Source organism: Dreissena polymorpha, chromosome 8, assembly GCF_020536995.1.
Source record: "Dreissena polymorpha isolate Duluth1 chromosome 8, UMN_Dpol_1.0, whole genome shotgun sequence".
NCBI lineage: Eukaryota > Metazoa > Mollusca > Bivalvia > Myida > Dreissenidae > Dreissena > Dreissena polymorpha.
The window spans coordinates 98,417,794-98,441,982 of record NC_068362.1 but is presented as its reverse complement, the minus strand read 5'-3'; the positions used below and the strand labels follow the sequence as shown (position 1 = coordinate 98,441,982).

Genomic DNA, 24,189 nt, shown 5'->3' with positions numbered 1-24,189 from the left:
TACGAAGAAGAATTCATAAAGGAACATGAAAATAAAAATCCATTCTTTAAAAAACAAGACTTCGTAAACAAAAATCAACCCTCTTCATATGCGGATGCTGTCCGAAAAAATACCACCAACTACCAAAATCTTAAAACAACATACAACTACAACAGTCAAGAAAGAAACACCAATAAACAACACTCGCAAAGAAGAAATCTGCAACAAAATCAAACAAGCTGTTTACAAAATATAGACGTGGAAAGTATTGTAAGAGAAGTTCTTTTAAAAATTAATAATACCAACATCGAATTACATAACAATTTCCAAAGAAACAATTCCACTTCAAACAGAAGCAATATAAGAGATAACACAAGGTCTTCATACAGAAGAAACTATAGAAACAACAACAATACGAGCGACGACATATTGCACGATAACGACAACAAACCAAGCGAATTTAACGTTGATTTTTTAGAAGGAGGCAGGGAGTGGAGCAGTCCGACATAGAAACTTTAGGTAACCTAGCTGAAAATTCAAAATTATTTACAAAAATTTACAATTTTTCAAAAAGATCATTATCTCAAACTGAAATTGACGTCTTATTGAGGGGTTTTAAATTTACACCAACACCTAAATATAAAAATGATTCTTATGATCAAATAAAAGATGTGGATGATTTTCATAGATCACTTAGGCTTAAAGAGTTTTTTAATAATAGTGTTCATAATAATACAAACAATTCTATTGTAAAAAATCAAACGTCATTTTATCCACCTAAACATAGAAATAATACACTAGACCATTATATAAATGTTACTCGAACACTTTGCCTTCAACATTCTCAAATGGAAAATGACACTAAACATAACATATCATTAAAAGAAAGAAAAGCTATAGATTTATTAGCAGAAGACAAATCCATAACTATTAAAGAAGCAGATAAGGGTGGCGGAATTGTTATAATGAATACAGACTTTTATAGAAGACAATTATTAGCAATGTTAAATGACGTTGAATATTATAAACAAATCCCTGATAATGGTAGTCAAATAACACTTTCAAAAATACGCAATTTACTAAAGGAAAATAATAAACTAACTCAACAGGAAAATGATTTCTTAGTAAAATTCGAATGGAAAACAAGCCTATTTTATGGTCTTCCAAAAATTCATAAAAGTAAAATCATTCAGGATGCAATTAAACATAGCAATTCAGAATATATAGAGTTAATGGATCCAGACGATTTAAACTTTCGCCCAATAGTCGCTGGAACTAACTGTGAAACAAGTCGTTTAAGTTCTTTATTGGATATCTTGTTAAAACCGTTTGTAAAATATGTCAATAGCAATATAACAAATAACATAGATTTCCTAAAACATATACCTCCACAAGTTCCAGAGTCAAGTACATTAGTATCATTTGATGTAATTAATTTATATTCTAATATACCGCATACTCTTGGTTTAGAAGCTATTGAATATTGGCTTCAAAAATATCCAGATTCGGTTAATGAAAGGTTTTCACAACGGTTTATAAAAGAAGGCATAAAAATAATACTTGAAAATAATAACTTCAATTTTGATGATAAGTACTACAACCAATCTAAAGGGACTGCAATGGGTACTAAATTCGCGCCAACATACGCTACATTGGTAGTGGGATTTTTAGAACAAAAACTATATGCAAGAATTGGATCAATTTATAATGATGAATTTCTTTCTTTTATAAAAACATTTTGGAAAAGATTTCTAGACGATTGCTTTATTTTCTGGACAAAATTTCCCCATGAACTTCAAAACTTTTATACTATTTTAAACAACTTACATTCGGATATCAAGTTTACAATGCAAACAAGCACACTCGAGTTACCATTTCTTGATATATTGATTATAAAAAACAATACTGAAATTAATACTGATATATATTACAAAGAAACTGATTCTAAACAATATCTTAATTTTACCTCGTGTCATAATAAACACACAAAGATAAATATTCCTTTCACTTTAGCGAAACGGATCTGCACCATAGTTTCGAATGATAAACTTAAACTAAAACGTTTAAATGAACTTAAACATTCCCTTATTCAAAGAAAATATCCACAATCTATTATAAATACAGGTATTAAAAAAGCACTTTCCATCCCTAAACATGAATTACTTTCAAAATCAACACAAAAAGACAAGAGTAATATAATTCCATTTATTTCAACACAAAATCCAAAAAATAAAGAACTGTTTGGCGTATTAAAAAACAACATTGACATTTTACAAACAGACCCGGTTATGAATAAAATAATTTCAAATCAGAAGATAATAAAATGTAAGCGACAGCCACCTAATTTAAAACGTCTGTTAACCAAATCTTACTTTTCATCTCAAGAACCAAGAGTATCCAAATGTAATGACCCTAGATGCGCCCTGTGTGGTTATATTATTGAAGGGAATTCTTTTGATTTTAATGGCAAAATGTTCAAAATAAAAACTAATATCTCATGTGATATACAAAATGTGATTTATGTATTAGTATGCAATGGATGCAAACAATATTATATAGGCCAAACTGGCGATAAACTAAGAAATAGGCGATCTGTCCATGAACAACAAATGCGAGACCCCTCAACAAGACAGATGCCTTTAAGTAAACATTTAGATGAATGTTCACATAATGAACCAAAATTTAAAATATTTCCATTTTATAAGCTATTTTCGAACAATATTTCAGCTAGGTTAGCAAAAGAACAACATTTTATACATGTATTTAAACCCAAATTAAATTTCATTTAATATTTATTGACGTTATGACGTCATAATTGATATGACGTTATCTCCATGACATTTTGACGTTGTAATATATTGTATTATGCCCTGATGAGCTATGCGAAACGCGTTGGCTAAATCAATATATATTTAAAATCCCAGACACGTGTTTTTACTTTTATTATATAATATTCACAATCTGGATTATTACATTTTACTTATATAACTATATATATATATATATATATATATATATATATATATACTTGTTGCGTCTCAATATGTCATTATATGTGCTTGTATAAAAATATAATACATGACCTTACAAGATCATTTTACTGTATTATTTTGCTAACGTTCAAATTTAAGCATTCATGCTATGTCTCGAATATTTAATATACAGGGGACTTGTCAATATATTTGCATATTGTTGATGCATCAAATCTATTTAGTCAAATAACTATAACATTTTAGAAATAAATATATATTACAATAATAATAATAATAATAATATTAATATTAATAATAATTATAATCTCTTTATTTTCCGAAGGTAACTCATTAAGACAACAAATTGATACAAAGTCATACAAACAGTTTAACAATGGCAATCTTATTTTCAATGAAGCCTTCAAACAACTATGGTATGTATAATGCAATTCTACATTATAATGCAAACATGTAGACTTTGACGGACATAAGAGTACTGTAACAGTGTAATAGAAGTGTCATAAAAAGCAAGTATATTATATGACTTCTCTTATATTATTAATTTCTCTTCCATATTGAAATGGTCTCAAGGAACAAGTATTTATTAACAGAAAGTATTTAAGAATATAAATGTATTGTTGATTACATTTTCCCATTATGCACACACTCTAACGCACGCACGCACACAATTACGCGCGCACGCACACACCTATACACACACACACACACACACACACACACACACACACACACACACACACACACACACACACACACACACACACACACACACACACACTTATACAGTTACCATATCTTAATTAACACGACCAATAACAATAACAAAAAGTTAACAAAAACAGCCGCGTACATTATTGTACAAAGTCAGAGTTTAAAAACGTGGAATACATTATTATTGAAATAGTTTACGATTGATAGAAGTGGCTGATATACACAAATATTATAATTACAGAAAACAATATTCATGACCAGTGTTGTTCACAATAGGATATGAAATTACACAACTGTTATGAAGAATAGCCTGCACCTCCTTGCTATACAAATAGTTTGAAAAAGCAATATGTACATATTTGTTTGCAGAAATTAAATCTACAGTAATCATTACGACACTTATGGAGGACGATTTGACTTTTGAATAAGAGGAAAACAGAAAAATGTTACTACGCGTGATACTCATTTTGCGCCTCAAGGAGGAAATATTTCTTAAGCCTATGTTTGAAAGTGGTGAGAGTGAGAGATTAACGAATACTAACCGCTATGTGGTTCCATATTTCCAAACCAGAGTAACTGAACGACTTTTTTAAAAGGTTTGAGTGAGGTGTTTTATGCGTCAAATCATTGTTTGATATCGATCTTAAATTGCAATTATTGTTTTTCACCAGTTTTATCAAGTCGTCAATATATGTTCGCGTTAAATTATGAAGAGATTTGTAAATAATTATACATGTGAAATATTTACATCTGTTTTCAAAAGAAAGCCATTGTATTTTTTGTGATAAATCATAATCATTTTTATTTAAGTTATTACGTAATATTACTCTTAAAAACCTTCTTTGCAGTTTTGATATTCTGTTTATGTCTCTAGTATTTGCAATTTGCCATGTGACACATCCATAATCAATAATTGGTGTTACATACGCATTATAGAACATAATTTTCATCTCAGGTGTTAGAAAATATTGTGTACGCCTGAACAGTGATAATTTCGAAACAAGTTTTGAACAAGTTATATCAACATGGGCCTTCCAATTTAATGTTTATCAATATGGATACCTAGAAGTTTTTGGGTTGCAACATGTTTTATTTTTGAGTTATTTACAAACAAATTTAGATCTTCTGAATGTTTAGGTTTTTGGCGTGATCCTATAGTCATGCAAGTAGTTTTATTTGGGTTGACTGCCATATTATTTATCATACACCAATTTTGTGACCTTAGTAAGTCGTCTTGAAGAGTGCAATTTATCATAGTTATATTATTCCCTTAACAGTGGATTGTTACATCATCAGCATACATGTCAGATTCTGATGTTAGTTTTAAGGGTAGATCATTCACGTAAAATAAAAATAACAAAGGTCCTAAAATGGAGCCTTGTGGTACACCGGAACTTATCATGCAGGTGTCTGATGTTACTCTTTCTGCCCGAATTAGTTGCAAACGGTTTTGTAGATATGATTAAAAAAACTTCAAAGACGAATACGAAAAATGATATATGTTCAACTGTGCAGAAGAATGGTGTGGTCTACTAAGTCAAATGCTTTTTTGAAATCTACAAAAAACAGTTCCTATCATATAACCATCGTCCATACAATTTAACCATGAATCCACGAGTCTGATTAAAGCAGTTTGGCATGGGTGGTTTTGTCTAAAACTCGATTGGTGTTCATTTAGTATACAGGTTTCTTTTAAATATATAATATTCTTTTACAATAAGCATTAAACATAAACTTTAAAAACTAAATATTGACTTCATCGGGATTCGGACCCGAAACCCTTGGGAGCAAAGCCCTGCCATTGGGGCAGTCAGGCATTTGCGTAAAAAGCTCTTCGTATTTTTATTACACAATTATCGACACAAAGACTTGAGCTCTTTATTATTTTATCGATTTCGAAATAGTTATGGTCATCAATAATTCAAATAATCCTGCAAAATCGATTAGAAAAAAATCATTAACATTGGATGAAACGATCGAATATACAAATCAACTCAGGAAATAAAATGATTTAATTACATATGTGTCTTGTTCTGATAAAACTGGGCATAATGCATGTGCGTAAAGTGTCGTCCCAGATTAGCCAGTGCAGTCCGCACAGGCTAGCCAGGGACGACACTTTCCGCCTAAATTGGATTTTTGCTAAGAAGAGACTTCATTTAAACGAAAAATGTCATAAAAGCGGAAAGTGTCGTCCCTGATTAGCCTGTGCGGACTGCACTTTACGCACATGCATTTTGCCCAATTTTCACAGAACAAGACACATACTGTCGGCACATAATAGGAAAAATTATTTACGTCTGAAAGTATTGGCCATGTTTGGCTTTGATTAATCTATCAATATTTTTAAGACTTGATTCCAATCACTATTTGGAATTAATAAACTATTCATAAGCGATTAGATTGTCAAGCCGAGTCTGCGTCTATGAGAAAGTTCTTTTAAACGACTACATTTTATTTATTGTTATTTAACGTACAAATATGTTATTAATTATTGTATAACATAAGGCTTTGAGAATAATTAATAATTCTGTTACAACATGAATGATACTACGATGTGTTTTCGCTTAAATAAAATAAAAATCCACGTTCTATGAAATGACACTTAATGTTTTTGTGCGTTCTATTTTAATATTAGTATACACATAATCAGTATTTCGTTGGTATAATTCAGATAAAAGTTATTGCAAGTATATACTGTTTTGTATTTTTAAACTTATATTGCTTCTTTTAAAGTATCATTTTTAAATATGACCATCTGTTGATGGAACCAAAATATATAGTGCCGCGTTCTGAAAAAACTGGGCATAATGCGTGTGCGTAAAGTATCGTCCCAGATTAGTCTGTGCAGTCCGCACAAGCTAATCAGGGACGACACTTCCCGCTTAAACTAAATTTTCGGAAAAAGGGACTTCCTTTAAACGAAAATTACCATTAAAGCGGAAAGTGTCTTCCCTGATTAGCCAGTGCGGACTGCAAAGGCTTATCTGGGACGATACTTTACGCACATGCATTATGCCCAGTTTTCTCAGAACGCGACTCATATAGTATCCATGTTTTCAATGACGCAACGTGCGCAGTAAACTGTATGTAGCCGCTGTTTACCACTTACAAACATGGTCATTTCTTGACAAGCGGCACTCATCACTAGGTGTTATCTGTCAGTATGAAGATGTCGTCCCTTCACGATGTTGACAGCCGCCATGATGGAGCATGATTTATAGCAGTGTGTGCCGTTCAGACAAAGGCCCGACGAGCAAAGAGTGCATCACCAAATGCGCACGTGTATGAACTTACCGGGTCCCGACTTAGTGCATACTTGCGTAGTCTTATTTTTCTTATAACAAGAGCTTATTTCATCTTGTTCTTCGCCAAATTCGTAATTCAGTGATCCACTGTTAAGACAACAAATATGACATTGATATATAGTTTGATCTGTGTTGGAATTATTTCAATGTGCTTTTCGATAGGAATCGGACAGATAAACAAAGAGGTAATCATTTACATTGGTAAAGTGTACCACTATAAAGTGTTGTTCATTTTTGTCACAACCTTATAACATGTTTTTTTCTGTCCATGTTACCTTTTACCTTTTTGGTTGTTTAACGTCACGGTGCAATTTAAAACTCATTCAAGACCTTCATTTTTTTACCTCGCTCGAGCGCACCCTTTGTGATCGTCTTTTATCCGATGTTCGTCGTCTGTCCTTCGTCGTGTGTTGTCCGTCATGGGTTCTCAACATTTGCAGTGTGAGCTATCTAGAAGCCGCATCATCATGAAAAAATGCTCGGAACATGTTACGACGTGATAGCCCTGCCGCGTTTGATAGTGGGTCACGTGTGGTAAAAAACTAGCTCACTAGGTAAAAGTAAAGAAAAAAAGCTGTTGAACAATCCAGAGACCCCAATCATCATGAACATAAAGAAACATTTGCCCACATATATCTGAGCCGCGTAAGAAACTGGATAAACAAGAATATTGTCAAGAAATATGGTCCCCTACCAGTAAAACTCCGCCATTTTCAGCAATACTTATAGTCTTTTTGTTGCCATAGCAACCAGAATTCTTAAGGTAGGGACAAAATGAAATGACGTGCATATTCTCCGTATTGCCATCTATCCATGATTCAAGATTCATGAAAAAAAATATGAAGAACTTTCACATTTATCGCAGGATCCACCATTTTCAGCAATATGTATGGTCTATTTGTTGACATAGCAACCAGAATTCTTGACGTAGGAACAAAATGAAATGACGTGCATAATCTCCATATTGTCATCTGTCCATGTGTCAAGTTTAATGAAAAAATATGAAGAACTTTTAAAGTTAGCGCATGATCCATAAAAGTGTGACTGACTGACTGACTGAATGACTGACTGACTGACTTACACACCGAGCGCAAACCATAAGTCCCCTCCGGTATCACCGGTAGGGGACAATAAATTAGGAAACTATATTATTAAAAGATTAGTTAGTGCACTCTAGAGGCCAATGTTTTGCCAAATCACATGACGTGTGTTCAGATCATAAATCCCTATAATATACGATCGAGTTCGTAGTTGGGTCACATGGGTCTTACTCTAGTACACAAGGTTAATAACAAAAAATGTGACAGAACCCTAAAGACCAAATGTATTGCCCCATCTTCATGAAACTTAGTGAGAACATTTGTCCCAATGACATCTCAGACGAGTTAGGAATTACTAGGTCCAATTAAAGTAAAATCTGGAACCTAGAGAGGTGTGCTATCTTTGTTAACCCATTTATGCCTAGCGTCTAGAAAAAAAGGCATTTACAAACAGCGTAGACCCAGATGAGACGCCGCATGATGCGGCGTCTCATCTGGGTCTGCACTGTTTGCTTAAAGGAATTTCTGTAATTAATATTCTAAATATAGAAATAACTATAGATCTACTAGACATCCCTTATTTTGGAAATAGATTGATCCAATTAAGTAGGATGGGAGAGTCTACTAGGCATAAATGGGTTAAAGTAGTGGGGCAGTTTTCTCACGTGAAACTTTTTATGAACCTTTTACTTACTTGGGATTTTATATGAGCACCGTATAACCTTTTCCCTCTTGTTCTTACAATACTCATCAAATGTGACTCTAATATCTGTTGTTCTTTGTATTCTTGATAGCCGGATTTTCCCGTGAGGCTCCATCACTTATTTGTGACGTCTTTGAAAAACGGCAGCCTTCATATTAATATCTGTTACTCGTCGAAGTTCCCGGTGCAGACATCTTGGATTATCGACGAAGGCTTTGTTCCAACTTGTAAGAGGGGCATGTTTGCTTTTGGAAAAATATAGAGGATATTTGTTGGATTCAGTGGAATATCGATTTTAATTCACGAGTGATCATAGAAAATAATATTTTCACGAGTGAAAATATATATTTGCTATGATCACAAGTGAATTAAAATCGATATTCCGCCGATGTCAACACATTTTATTTTTATTGTATGCGTTCCACCGTTTATTTACAGTGTAAAACGAGTTTGACTGGAGCATTTCGCTGAACTAATGACGTCATTTCGTAAAATAAATGATGTCATTTCACAATAAAACTGAAAATTTTTGATAATTTTCACTGTTCATTTTCAGTTTGAAACCGTGAATTATCAATATCAGTTTTAATTCACTGATATTTCTCTATAAACCACCGGAAAGCATCAAATAAATTCCGTTAATTTTGTTTTAGAATGTTGAACAAAGTTTGAGTGTTTTCATGCAGGACTAATTCAGGCGAGTGAGTCTTATTTATAATGTGTTCAATAAATGCTTTGTTACTTTTTTAATATATATGGTGATTAGTATCCATTAAAAACATGCAACTCTTTTCAAACACATTATGTTAGAAATTCAGTTGAACTCAACTGTGTCTGCAGTCGAATGTTGTAACATGCTATGGTCAATGTCATTGCAGCGTTAGGGTAAAATGTTACAAAATAATTGCGAGTCAAAGTCGCCATCTTGTGAAAATAAAACGCAACCATTGTAGTTTCCGTTAACAAAAGACGATTAAAAATGCGAAGGGTTTATCCGTTTTCACGCATCTTGTTACGCCTGTTTGGTTTATTCATAAAATGAGCTAACATCTGGTTAAGACCTACACTTTTAAGATTGTGTTGTACTTTTATAACGATACACGAAGGGTGTTTAGTTCAAACCAGGGACATTTAACCCATGTATGCCTAGCGTCTAGAAAAACGGCCTTGGCAAACAGCGCAGACCCAGATGAGACGCCGCATGATGCGGCGTCTCATCAGGGTCTGCGCTGTTTGCTTAAAGGAATTTCTGTAAGAAATTTTCTAAATATAGAAATAAATATACTAGACATCACTAATTTTAGAAATAAATTGATCCGATATAGAAGGTTGGGAGAGTCCACTAGGCATAAATTGGTTAAGCAAAAACAACAATCGGTAATGATTTTCACGAAGTGTTGCGCACGCCCAAATGGTTTTCTCAGCTATATATCTGAGAATGCTGCCAATCAATTACCATTTTAAACGGCAATGATTTTTTCCTTTCAGTTTTGAGCCCGAAAGCTCTTGTGAGTGAGACTAAGCACTCTAATGGTTCCATCTCCGCCAGTATGGAGCTTCCACCGGAAGTCCCTTTGACGCTGCTGCGTTTCCACGTGGCCTGCAAGAAGCAATCGTTGCTCGTGTATACGGTACTGTATGTGTCGCACGGCATGGCGGACACATTCGAGGAGATCAAACAGTTTTCCCTGTACATGCCGCCCGCGAATGAGGTTGGAATCACGCCTGGCGGGGAGGCCCGCTTTCACGCCGTCGTTGACACATCAGGGACGAAGTATAAGTTCGGTCTCCTACAAACAGAATTATCCGTCTACAGTAAACGCCTGGGCGAAGTTGCCAACAGTTTCTTTACCAACTATGCAGCATTCTCGTTTCTACCAACCAACACGTCGAGTCCCATTGCGCAGAGACAAATCGTCCAAACGTCTACCGAATATCACGCAGACATTATCCTCACTTCCAAAGAGCTGTACAAGAACGGCGCAGTGGTCTCGATACTTGCGGTATGTGCGAACCCAACGGCGCTCATTCAGCGCATGGATGTTATGAAGTTGATGTACCTCCGACCGATGGGCTCCAGGGAACCAGTCGCGCCAGGCACTCTAGGATTTATCGACGAGGAGTATAACATCCCTGTGCAACCGTCCGAGCATGCGCTGGTTCGCTGCAAGCTGGTAGGTAACCCGGTGACGAACATAACGCTTCACATGAAGCCGGCACGCGGCGGGGACTATGTTCCGGTGGACGCCCCGGTGAAGCTGACAGCGATGGAGTACGAAACGACGGCAGTGTTCCACCTGCTCAACACCAGCAGTAAGGACGCGGGCGGCTATATTTGCAAGGCCACGGATGGAGTGACGGAAGTGCGGACGCGGAACCACGAACTCTCGATCCTGACAGCGGATAAGGTGAAAACGGCGGCATAGATGAATAGCCCGTGCGCATCATGTTTTACGCAATACTTATTACAAACGGTGGACGGTGTTTTTTTGCGGCCAGAGTATTTATGTCTTTATTAATGTGCAGTACAGATAATGAGATCATGATTTCGTTTGTATGGTTATTTTAGAATAAGGCTTTTAAAAAAGCGTTGAACACTACTATAAAAGGGTACAAGTAGTCCCGGATTACCGATTAGGCAGAGTATGCAACTGCCTATAGGCCCCGCGACGTTTCGGGGCCCCACGAGACCGTGACGGAATAAAACAATCTCACCACGAGACAATCAGTGATTGTGTTCCTAAATTCCTAATCTTATAATGATACAATCTCCACGCAGAGTTGTCGTTCCTTGCTCTCACATACAACTCTGCATAAGGCTCAACACGCCATTTTGTCTACCAAATAGCTAAAACCGAACAAACGCATACAATGTATATTTGAGTGGATATTTAAGATCGCATGCAATTAATTAAGAAATATGTCTTTAAATGTACGATAAATCGTGCAAAAACTTGTGAGTTTAAATGCAACTCTTTGGAACTATTTTATTGCCCATTTACACAGATGTAATCATTCCACGCACTTCACAAATGTAAACAATTGTACATATTTTTTATTGAGTGACGTTATGCATTGCTTCGACGTATTTATGTATGTCGGTTTCTTAACATAAAAAAAAAAACATAGCAATTTTATAATAATTAATTAAGATTGATATAAGATATCATGGTATGAGATGGTTTTCTTTAATGCAGTTAATGCAATGTAACCGTCGTGCAAGAGATTGTTTAGTATACTGTAACCTCACTGATGAACGCTTGGAATGATCATGACATGAATGAGACGCTTTCATAACAATAGTCCGTTCTGAGCCCAACACAGAGGTGAATGTAATGTGACCGTCGTGCAAGAGATTGATAATGATAATGTCGTATTGGCAAAACCGCATTATGGATTTTATAACTAGAAAAGGAAATATGTAACTGGCATGCTAATTTAAAAGGGAGAACTCGACTGGCCACGGGCGTTTTAGTACTCATTAGGCCGACTAGGGGTCTGGGCCATGGGCCCTTAACGTTTCACTGCCTATGTGCCTCCATGGCGCTTATCAGACATTTGTACTAGCGTTCTCCCAAGGAGAAATACGTTGGAATATTGTTCGTTGAACGACATGAGTACGTTGCTACTTAGATATTTTTTCTTAAAACCAAATGTCTTGCAATCTCAAAAATGGTTTATGCGTCTTAAAAAGTTTCAAATCGTTCATCGACAGCGAGTTATGTCGTGGTGTTTTAAGGCACAACGATGATACATTTGTTTAAAGAAATAATCTGGTCATATTTTCAATTACCGGTAAATGGGCCTTTTCACGTTTGGGGAAATTGACAAAATTGAAAAAAAATTGTTTCAGATTCGCAAATTTTTGTTGTAGTTGTGATATTTGTGAGGAAACAGTAATACTGAACATTTACCATGCTCTAAAATAGCCAATATATACATCTTTTGACGATTTAAAAACCTGCAAATTATATATAAAGCGTTGCAACGCGAAACGAATTTATAAGTTGGAGAGAACTGTTGCTGTCGTTATATTTTGTGAAACTACGAGGATTGCTTATATAAAGAATAAAATACATCCGTTATTGAATCCGTAAGATTGGCCGAGTGGTCTAAATAGGAAACTTTTACTCCTGGACTCCAGGGGTCAGTGGTTCGAGCCCTGCTGAGGGTTACATTTTATTTTATTTTTCTTGATTTTTTACTAGAGCTTTTCATATCAAATGTTTACATCTATCAATATAAAGCATTTAATGACAAACTTCAAAAATGCCAAAATCTTTGAAAAGGCCCCTTTAAAATGAAGTACGGCTCTTTTTTAAATAGAGCTCTTACTTTTTTAAGGTAGTTTATACAACCGCTTTTACATAAATTAAGATATTTGTACCGGTGATGCTCAAATAAAAATGCTCTGTCACAGACATTTTGTTTACACTATTTCAATCAGAAGCTTTATTGACGATGCTGCGAAGCATCGTCTAAGTTATCATACCACGAAAAAAAAAAATCTTCACAATGGCGACCTTTGTAAAAGACCGAGCCGGTCCGATTGAGATAGCTCGATTTTTCTAATCGGCATACCTCGCTGATTATCATTGATAAAGGTAAATATTTATAGAACAGCATATTCTGGGGAAACAGATTCAATAAGTGTATCAAAACGTTAATTTTAAAATAGTAATTTTACATCCATTTTATTTTTATGGACCAATGAAACAACTATATATTTTCTCTATTTTGTATTTTGTTTGATATTTGTCCTCGATAATGAAATCGATTTTGTAAATAAATTGCGAATGAAAACATGTAAAATTAACTTTTTACGCGATCACAAATCTAAAGAATGCGAACAATTTCGAACCTGTAAACGCTGCACTGCAATGATATATATATATAGATAAACAACATTTCGTTGAGTAGTTGTTCGTCCCGCTAGCGCAGTGGTAAGCACGTTCGCTTTTTCACCTCTACGACACCGGTTCGATTCCTGCTCCATGCGTTTTTGTTTTGTGGTCACCATTCCGGACAGGTGTTTTTTTTCCGGATAATCCTATCCCCCCCCCCCCCCCGCAGCACAAGATCATATAAAAAAGTATTTCAGTAAAAAAAATGAATAGCTGGAAATTGCAGCTATCATTCAAAATTCGTCCCAAATGTCAATCAAAGCTTATTAGGTAGGAGTGCTGGACACACTCCGGTCCCAACATTATGCAGCCTCAGGCGCGGATGTAACTCATAACCTTGGAAAAACACAAATACACCCACTGGGTGAAGCCTAGGCGCGTATAGACTTAAACAAGGCAACAAACTCAAGTGCGGGCACAATCATTTTAAATTTACATATTTAATACGATATTCTAACAGACATTACACAACCATCTAAGTGTACATACCATGTTTGATCATTCGTTCGATTGTTAGATTTCAGCATATACATGTATAAGGTCATATCGCTTTGGTTAGCTAAGTTATCCATATGTTCCTGTGCGAACTCGGATAGTCAAGTGCTCTTACGATTGAGCTCACCTGGTCCGCTATGTGCTCATACCTACTTTCGAGAATCATCATAAAAGTATTGCCATACTTAATGAACAAACATGCCTATGCCTATTGAACTTAAATTAACAAACCATATTCAACAGGAAAAAAACATATATCCATGTCCATGGGCATGTGAAATCACGTCCGAACATATAACATTATTAAATTAAGAGCGTAAACAACGAAATAAAGGTGGGTATGATGTACATGTGTTATTATTATTAACGATCATGTCGTGTTTTGTATATATCTGCTGAAATGTAATTTTAATAACCCATATACATTTTATTATAATAGAAAGTTTTTACGAAAAGTGGTACAGAAAAATAGACGCCGATTATCTGTTTAAAGATATTTCTTGTTAGATTTGATCGAGAATGTGACCCGCCTCCCAGTTTCGCTCAATGGGCCAAGTTGCCCACGGGTATTACTTCCCCGTACCTCTAATTTTTTTTTCGTACCAAAAATGTTTCGTACACAAATTTTTTCTCGTACCAAATTTTCTTACGTACGCAAAGGTTTCGTACCCAAATTTTTTATCGTACCCAAAATATTCGTATCAACATACACAATTGTGGTGATATAGATCAACTTAAATTGATGTTTTATATCCATCCTCTTCAAAAGCATTGTTACACCAGTACTGTCAGTACTTTGATATAAACTGTTTTGATCAGATGCTTTATATAAAGCATTGTGTACACACCGGTCTTACTGACAATAACGTAGTGACGTCACCATCTATGTATGGAATGCTAACGCGAAAGGAATTGTGGGTAGCAGTTATTTTACGAGTAAAAAGTGAAAGCGAAAGTAGATCAGGTAATCGTGCTTGTGATAATCGCTATCAGTCTTTAAAGAGATTCAAAATCACATTTAAACATAATTAAATAACGTTTCTTTAAACAACATTCCGTTTTAAACACAAAATAAAAAACAATTTTTCTTTTATTATTAACGTTTTCATACCTACGCAGACCTACTTTGGCAGAAGCATAAATCCCCAAACCAGAGGAATGTGATGCGTCTTAGTATAGAGGTGACAATAACGTAGTGACGTCACCATCTATGTATAGAAAACTGTTTCAATCAGGAGCTTTATATAAACTGTTTTAATCAGAAGCTTTATATAAACTGTTTCAATCTGATGTTTATATCAACGGGTTCATCCGAAAGCTTGAGCGAATGTTAACGTAAGTGCTGTACCAATCTCAATAAAACATAAATCGTGTGATCGTCTCATGGCGTCGAGCGTACCTGACACGTCGCTGATCTTTCTATCGACGCCATCGACGTAATATCGACGTCAACTTATTACATAATACCGTAAATAGCGCGACCATATCTAGGATGTTCTCGATCGGACCGACACTAATCGACGGGTAATGATAAGCTTTACAAATTTGCCTGATTTCGCGGCAATATTCAAAAGCGTTTGAGAGCGGCACCGATTTACGGCGTTCATGTGTACCGTTTTTTTCGTAATCGGAAGCCAATTATCGGACCAAATTAAATGAAACTTTACTCTCTTGATTGGCTTAATTTGCTAATCATGTCTTCAGTGTCGCCGACCCGCCGAGTGACATCACCGAAGTTAAACAGGAATTTGAACAAGCACTTAAGAGCGCAAACGGAAAGGAAATTTGTATAATGTTTTCAACGGGACCAAAGCCATTTGACGCGTCATTGTGAAGTGGGGAGTGCGCCTGTGTGAACGGAAGAAGTAGTGTTTTCTCACGGAGGACAAAATTTCAACTATTTTAAAGTTTTTCTAATTACAAAGAGAGCGTGTGATCCACCAAACCGCAAGTTTTGACAATATATAAGACCCACTTACTATTAGAAGTAATATTTTTGTAGAATGTCTCTGTAAACCCTTAAAAAAGCAGCTTTTTAAAGTAAATTTCTTGTATTAATTAAAAGGTGTGATGATGATGCCCGAAACCGTCTTTAATGTACTGTTTTATTACGTAAATGGTAAAAATGTTTGCTAATCAAGCTGCGATAAACTTTTACATCGTGCCAGACGTCAATCAAAAATAATGGTCGATAGTTAACCCCGCCCTCATAAGCAATCGCGTAACCGATTGGACGATGATTATCACAGTTTGACGACTGGAAAGTTACCTGATACATCCTTGTCAGCATTTAAATGACTGTGTAATGTGGCTAGAATAATCTAAACGCGCGTCATGCTATTCTCTTATCAGTGGATTATCCATTACCCCATGTGGTGTTTATGGCGATTACTTGTGAAAGTAGGTACCGTGTGCTCTTTTAAACAGGGAATATTGATACACTGATAGAGAAACCTTTGTGTTTTTTTACAATCTCACACACACAGGTCGGAAAATTTCAAGCGCCCCAAAGACTCTGATTTCGAAATTCAAGCGCACCGGCAAGGGGCGCTTAAATGGCCAAGGGAAAACCCTGAAGCTGGTTCTCCACCCCTCGGTCACAGAGTGTAAATCCAAGATGGCTGCCTCCAAGATGGCCGCCTCGAGGAACTTTTATGTTTTGACCATTCTGCCAATATTTCTCGTTGAACGACATGAGTACGTTGCTACTTAGATATTTTTTCTTAAAACCAAATGTCTTGCAATCTCAAAAATGGTTTATGCATCTTAAAAAGTTTCAAATCGTTCATCGACAGCGAGGTATGTCGTGGTGTTTTAAGGCACGACGATGATACATTTGTTTAAAGAAATAATCTGGTCATATTTTCAATTACCGGTAAATGGGCCTTTTCACGTTTGGGGAAATTTACAAAATTGAAAAAAAATTGTTTCAGATTCGCAAATTTTTGTTGTAGTTGTGATATTTGTGAGGAAACAGTAATACTGAACATTTACCACGCTCTAAAATAGCCAATATATACATCTTTTGACGATTTAAAAACCTGCAAATTATATATAAAGCGTTGCAACGCGTAACGAATTAATAAGTTGGAGAGAACTGTTGCTGTCGTTATATTTTGTGAAACTACGAGGATTGCTTATATAAAGAATAAAATACATCCGTTATAGAATCCGTAAGATTGGCCGAGTGGTCTAAATAGGAAACGTTTACTCCTGGACTCCAGGGGTCAGTGGTTCGAGCCCTGCTGAGGGTTACATTTATTTTTTTTTCTTGATTTTTTACTAGAGCTTTTCATATCAAATGTTTACATCTATCAATATAAAGCATTTAATGACAAACTTCAAAAATGCCAAAATCTTTGAAAAGGCCCCTTTAAAATGAAGTACGGCTCTTTTTTAAATAGAGCTCTTACTTTTTTAAGGTAGTTTATACAACCGCTTTTACATAAATTAAGATATTTGTACCGGTGATGCTCAAATAAAAATGCTCTGTCACAGACATTTTGTTTACACTATTTCAATCAGAAGCTTTATTGACGATGCTGCGAAGCATCGTCTAAGTTATCATACCACGAAAAAAAAAATCTTCACAATGGCGACCTTTGTAAAAGACCGAGCCGGTCCGATTGAGATAGCTCGATTTTTCTAATCGGCATACCTCGCTGATTATCATTGATAAAGGTAAATATTCATAGAACAGCATATTCTGGGGAAACAGATTCAATAAGTGTATCAAAACGTTAATTTTAAAATAGTAATTTTACATCCATTTTATTTTTATGCACCAATGAAACAACTATATATTTTCTCTATTTTGTATTTTGTTTGATATTTGTCCTCGATAATGAAATCGATTTTGTAAATAAATTGCGAATGAAAACATGTAAAATTAACTTTTTACGCGATCACAAATCTAAAGAATGCGAACAATTTCGAACCTGTAAACGCTGCACTGCAATGATATATATATATATAGATAAACAACATTTCGTTGAGTAGTTGTTCGTCCCGCTAGCGCAGTGGTAAGCACGTTCGCTTTTTCACCTCTACGACACCGGTTCGATTCCTGCTCCATGCGTTTTTGTTTTGTGGTCACCATTCCGGACAGGTGTTTTTTTTTCCGGATAATCCTATCCCCCCCCCCCCCGCAGCACAAAATCATATAAAAAAGTATTTCAGTAAAAAAATTGAATAGCTGGAAATTGCAGCTATCATTCAAAATTCGTCCCAAATGTCAATCAAAGCTTATTAGGTAGGAGTGCTGGACACACTCCGGTCCCAACATTATGCAGCCTCAGGCGCGGATGTAACTCATAACCTTGGAAAAACACAAATACACCCACTGGACACACTCCGGTCCCAACATTATGCAGCCTCAGGCGCGGATGTAACTCATAACCTTGGAAAAACACAAATACACCCACTGGGTGAAGCCTAGGCGCGTATAGACTTAAACAAGGCAACAAACTCAAGTGCGGGCACAATCATTTTAAATTTACATATTTAATACGATATTCTAACAGACATTACACAACCATCTAAGTGTACATACCATGTTTGATCATTCGTTCGATTGTTAGATTTCAGCATATACATGTATAAGGTCATATCGCTTTGGTTAGCTAAGTTATCCATATGTTCCTGTGCGAACTCGGATAGTCAAGTGCTCTTACGATTGAGCTCACCTGGTCCGCTATGTGCTCATACCTACTTTCGAGAATCATCATAAAAGTATTGCCATACTTAATGAACAAACATGCCTATGCCTATTGAACTTAAATTAACAAACCATATTCAACAGGAAAAAAACATATATCCATGTCCATGGGCATGTGAAATCACGTCCGAACATATAACATTATTAAATTAAGAGCGTAAACAACGAAATAAAGGTGGGTATGATGTACATGTGTTATTATTATTAACGATCATGTCGTGTTTTGTATATATCTGCTGAAATGTAATTTTAATAACCCATATACATTTTATTATAATAGAAAGTTTTTACGAAAAGTGGTACAGAAAAATAGACGCCGATTATCTGTTTAAAGATATTTCTTGTTAGATTTGATCGAGAATGTGACCCGCCTCCCAGTTTCGCTCAATGGGTCAAGTTGCCCACGGGTATTACTTCCCCGTACCTCTAATTTTTTTTCGTACCAAAAATGTTTCGTACACAATTTTTTCTCGTACCAAATTTTCTTACGTACGCAAAGGTTTCGTACCCAAATTTTTTATCGTACCCAAAATATTCGTATCAACATACACAATTGTGGTGATATAGATCAACTTAAATTGATGTTTTATATCCATCCTCTTCAAAAGCATTGTTACACCAGTACTGTCAGTACTTTGATATAAACTGTTTTGATCAGATGCTTTATATAAAGCATTGTGTACACACCGGTCTTACTGACAATAACGTAGTGACGTCACCATCTATGTATGGAATGCTAACGCGAAAGGAATTGTGGGTAGCAGTTATTTTACGAGTAAAAAGTGAAAGCGAAAGTAGATCAGGTAATCGTGCTTGTGATAATCGCTATCAGTCTTTAAAGAGATTCAAAATCACATTTAAACATAATTAAATAACGTTTCTTTAAACAACATTCCGTTTTAAACACAAAATAAAAAACAATTTTTCTTTTATTATTAACGTTTTCATACCTACGCAGACCTACTTTGGCAGAAGCATAAATCCCCAAACCAGAGGAATGTGATGCGTCTTAGTATAGAGGTGACAATAACGTAGTGACGTCACCATCTATGTATAGAAAACTGTTTCAATCAGGAGCTTTATATAAACTGTTTTAATCAGAAGCTTTATATAAACTGTTTCAATCTGATGTTTATATCAACGGGTTCATCCGAAAGCTTGAGCGAATGTTAACGTAAGTGCTGTACCAATCTCAATAAAACATAAATCGTGTGATCGTCTCATGGCGTCGAGCGTACCTGACACGTCGCTGATCTTTCTATCGACGCCATCGACGTTATATCGACGTCAACTTATTACATAATACCGTAAATAGCGCGACCATATCTAGGATGTTCTCGATCGGACCGACACTAATCGACGGGTAATGATAAGCTTTACAAATTTGCCTGATTTCGCGGCAATATTCAAAAGCGTTTGAGAGCGGCACCGATTTACGGCGTTCATGTGTACCGTTTTTTCGTAATCGGAAGCCAATTATCGGACCAAATTAAATGAAACTTTACTCTCTTGATTGGCTTAATTTGCTAATCATGTCTTCAGTGTCGCCGACCCGCCGAGTGACATCATCGAAGTTAAACAGGAATTTGAACAAGCACTTAAGAGCGCAAACGGAAAGGAAATTTGTATAATGTTTTCAACGGGACCAAAGCCATTTGACGCGTCATTGTGAAGTGGGGAGTGCGCCTGTGTGAACGGAAGAAGTAGTGTTTTCTCACGGAGGACAAAATTTCAACTATTTTAAAGTTTTTCTAATTACAAAGAGAGCGTGTGATCCACCAAACCGCAAGTTTTGACAATATATAAGACCCACTTACTATTAGAAGTAATATTTTTGTAGAATGTCTCTGTAAACCCTTAAAAAAGCAGCTTTTTAAAGTAAATTTCTTGTATTAATTAAAAGGTGTGATGATGATGCCCGAAACCGTCTTTAATGTACTGTTTTATTACGTAAATGGTAAAAATGTTTGCTAATCAAGCTGCGATAAACTTTTACATCGTGCCAGACGTCAATCAAAAATAATGGTCGATAGTTAACCCCGCCCTCATAAGCAATCGCGTAACCGATTGGACGATGAATATCACAGTTTGACGACTGGAAAGTTACCTGATACATCCTTGTCAGCATTTAAATGACTGTGTAATGTGGCTAGAATAATCTAAACGCGCGTCATGCTATTCTCTTATCAGTGGATTATCCATTACCCCATGTGGTGTTTATGGCGATTACTTGTGAAAGTAGGTACCGTGTGCTCTTTTAAACAGGGAATATTGATACACTGATAGAGAAACCTTTGTGTTTTTTTACAATCTCACACACACAGGTCGGAAAATTTCAAGCGCCCCAAAGACTCTGATTTCGAAATTCAAGCGCACCGGCAAGGGGCGCTTAAATGGCCAAGGGAAAACCCTGAAGCTGGTTCTCCACCCCTCGGTCACAGAGTGTAAATCCAAGATGGCTGCCTCCAAGATGGCCGCCTCGAGGAACTTTTATGTTTTGACCATTCTGCCAATATTTCTCGTTGAACGACATGAGTACGTTGCTACTTAGATATTTTTTCTTAAAACCAAATGTCTTGCAATCTCAAAAATGGTTTATGCATCTTAAAAAGTTTCAAATCGTTCATCGACAGCGAGGTATGTCGTGGTGTTTTAAGGCACGACGATGATACATTTGTTTAAAGAAATAATCTGGTCATATTTTCAATTACCGGTAAATGGGCCTTTTCACGTTTGGGGAAATTTACAAAATTGAAAAAAAATTGTTTCAGATTCGCAAATTTTTGTTGTAGTTGTGATATTTGTGAGGAAACAGTAATACTGAACATTTACCATGCTCTAAAATAGCCAATATATACATCTTTTGACGATTTAAAAACCTGCAAATTATATATAAAGCGTTGCAACGCGAAACGAATTAATAAGTTGGAGAGAACTGTTGCTGTCGTTATATTTTGTGAAACTACGAGGATTGCTTATATAAAGAATAAAATACATCCGTTATAGAATCCGTAAGATTGGCCGAGTGGTCTAAATAGGAAACGTTTACTCCTGGACTCCAGGGGTCAGTGGTTCGAGCCCTGCTGAGGGTTACATTTTATTTTTTTTTCTTGATTTTTTACTAGAGCTTTTCATATCAAATGTTTACATCTATCAATATAAAGCATTTAATGACAAACTTCAAAAATGCCAAAATCTTTGAAAAGGCCCCTTTAAAATAAAGTACGGCTCTTTTTTAAATAGAGCTCTTACTTTTTTAAGGTAGTTTATACAACCGCTTTTACATAAATTAAGATATTTGTACCGGTGATGCTCAAATAAAAATGCTCTGTCACAGACATTTTGTTTACACTATTTCAATCAGAAGCTTTATTGACGATGCTGCGAAGCATCGTCTAAGTTATCATACCACGAAAAAAAAAATCTTCACAATGGCGACCTTTGTAAAAGACCGAGCCGGTCCGATTGAGATAGCTCGATTTTTCTAATCGGCATACCTCGCTGATTATCATTGATAAAGGTAAATATTTATAGAACAGCATATTCTGGGGAAACAGATTCAATAAGTGTATCAAAACGTTAATTTTAAAATAGTAATTTTACATCCATTTTATTTTTATGCACCAATGAAACAACTATATATTTTCTCTATTTTGTATTTTGTTTGATATTTGTCCTCGATAATGAAATCGATTTTGTAAATAAATTGCGAATGAAAACATGTAAAATTAACTTTTTACGCGATCACAAATCTAAAGAATGCGAACAATTTCGAACCTGTAAACGCTGCACTGCAATGATATATATATATATAGATAAACAACATTTCGTTGAGTAGTTGTTCGTCCCGCTAGCGCAGTGGTAAGCACGTTCGCTTTTTCACCTCTACGACACCGGTTCGATTCCTGCTCCATGCGTTTTTGTTTTGTGGTCACCATTCCGGACAGGTGTTTTTTTTTCCGGATAATCCTATCCCCCCCCCCGCAGCACAAAATCATATAAAAAAGTATTTCAGTAAAAAAATTGAATAGCTGGAAATTGCAGCTATCATTCAAAATTCGTCCCAAATGTCAATCAAAGCTTATTAGGTAGGAGTGCTGGACACACTCCGGTCCCAACATTATGCAGCCTCAGGCGCGGATGTAACTCATAACCTTGGAAAAACACAAATACACCCACTGGGTGAAGCCTAGGCGCGTATAGACTTAAACAAGGCAACAAACTCAAGTGCGGGCACAATCATTTTAAATTTACATATTTAATACGATATTCTAACAGACATTACACAACCATCTAAGTGTACATACCATGTTTGATCATTCGTTCGATTGTTAGATTTCAGCATATACATGTATAAGGTCATATCGCTTTGGTTAGCTAAGTTATCCATATGTTCCTGTGCGAACTCGGATAGTCAAGTGCTCTTACGATTGAGCTCACCTGGTCCGCTATGTGCTCATACCTACTTTCGAGAATCATCATAAAAGTATTGCCATACTTAATGAACAAACATGCCTATGCCTATTGAACTTAAATTAACAAACCATATTCAACAGGAAAAAAACATATATCCATGTCCATGGGCATGTGAAATCACGTCCGAACATATAACATTATTAAATTAAGAGCGTAAACAACGAAATAAAGGTGGGTATGATGTACATGTGTTATTATTATTAACGATCATGTCGTGTTTTGTATATATCTGCTGAAATGTAATTTTAATAACCCATATACATTTTATTATAATAGAAAGTTTTTACGAAAAGTGGTACAGAAAAATAGACGCCGATTATCTGTTTAAAGATATTTCTTGTTAGATTTGATCGAGAATGTGACCCGCCTCCCAGTTTCGCTCAATGGGTCAAGTTGCCCACGGGTATTACTTCCCCGTACCTCTAATTTTTTTTTCGTACCAAAAATGTTTCGTACACAAATTTTTTCTCGTACCAAATTTTCTTACGTACGCAAAGGTTTCGTACCCAAATTTTTTATCGTACCCAAAATATTCGTATCAACATACACAATTGTGGTGATATAGATCAACTTAAATTGATGTTTTATATCCATCCTCTTCAAAAGCATTGTTACACCAGTACTGTCAGTACTTTGATATAAACTGTTTTGATCAGATGCTTTATATAAAGCATTGTGTACACACCGGTCTTACTGACAATAACGTAGTGACGTCACCATCTATGTATGGAATGCTAACGCGAAAGGAATTGTGGGTAGCAGTTATTTTACGAGTAAAAAGTGAAAGCGAAAGTAGATCAGGTAATCGTGCTTGTGATAATCGCTATCAGTCTTTAAAGAGATTCAAAATCACATTTAAACAT

General features: G+C 35.6%; 1 protein-coding gene across 1 annotated transcript; it reads left to right on the top strand.

The window, feature by feature from the left end:
• Positions 1 to 8,868: 8,868 nt before the first annotated feature.
• On the top strand, positions 8,869 to 11,261 carry LOC127843099 (uncharacterized). The gene is made up of 2 exons (XM_052372913.1): positions 8,869 to 8,961; positions 10,223 to 11,261. Exon 2 carries the CDS (start codon positions 10,285 to 10,287, stop codon positions 11,158 to 11,160), a length of 876 nt encoding a protein of 291 aa, XP_052228873.1. The 5' UTR covers positions 8,869 to 8,961; positions 10,223 to 10,284; the 3' UTR covers positions 11,161 to 11,261.
• The last annotated feature ends 12,928 nt before the right edge of the window (positions 11,262 to 24,189 follow it).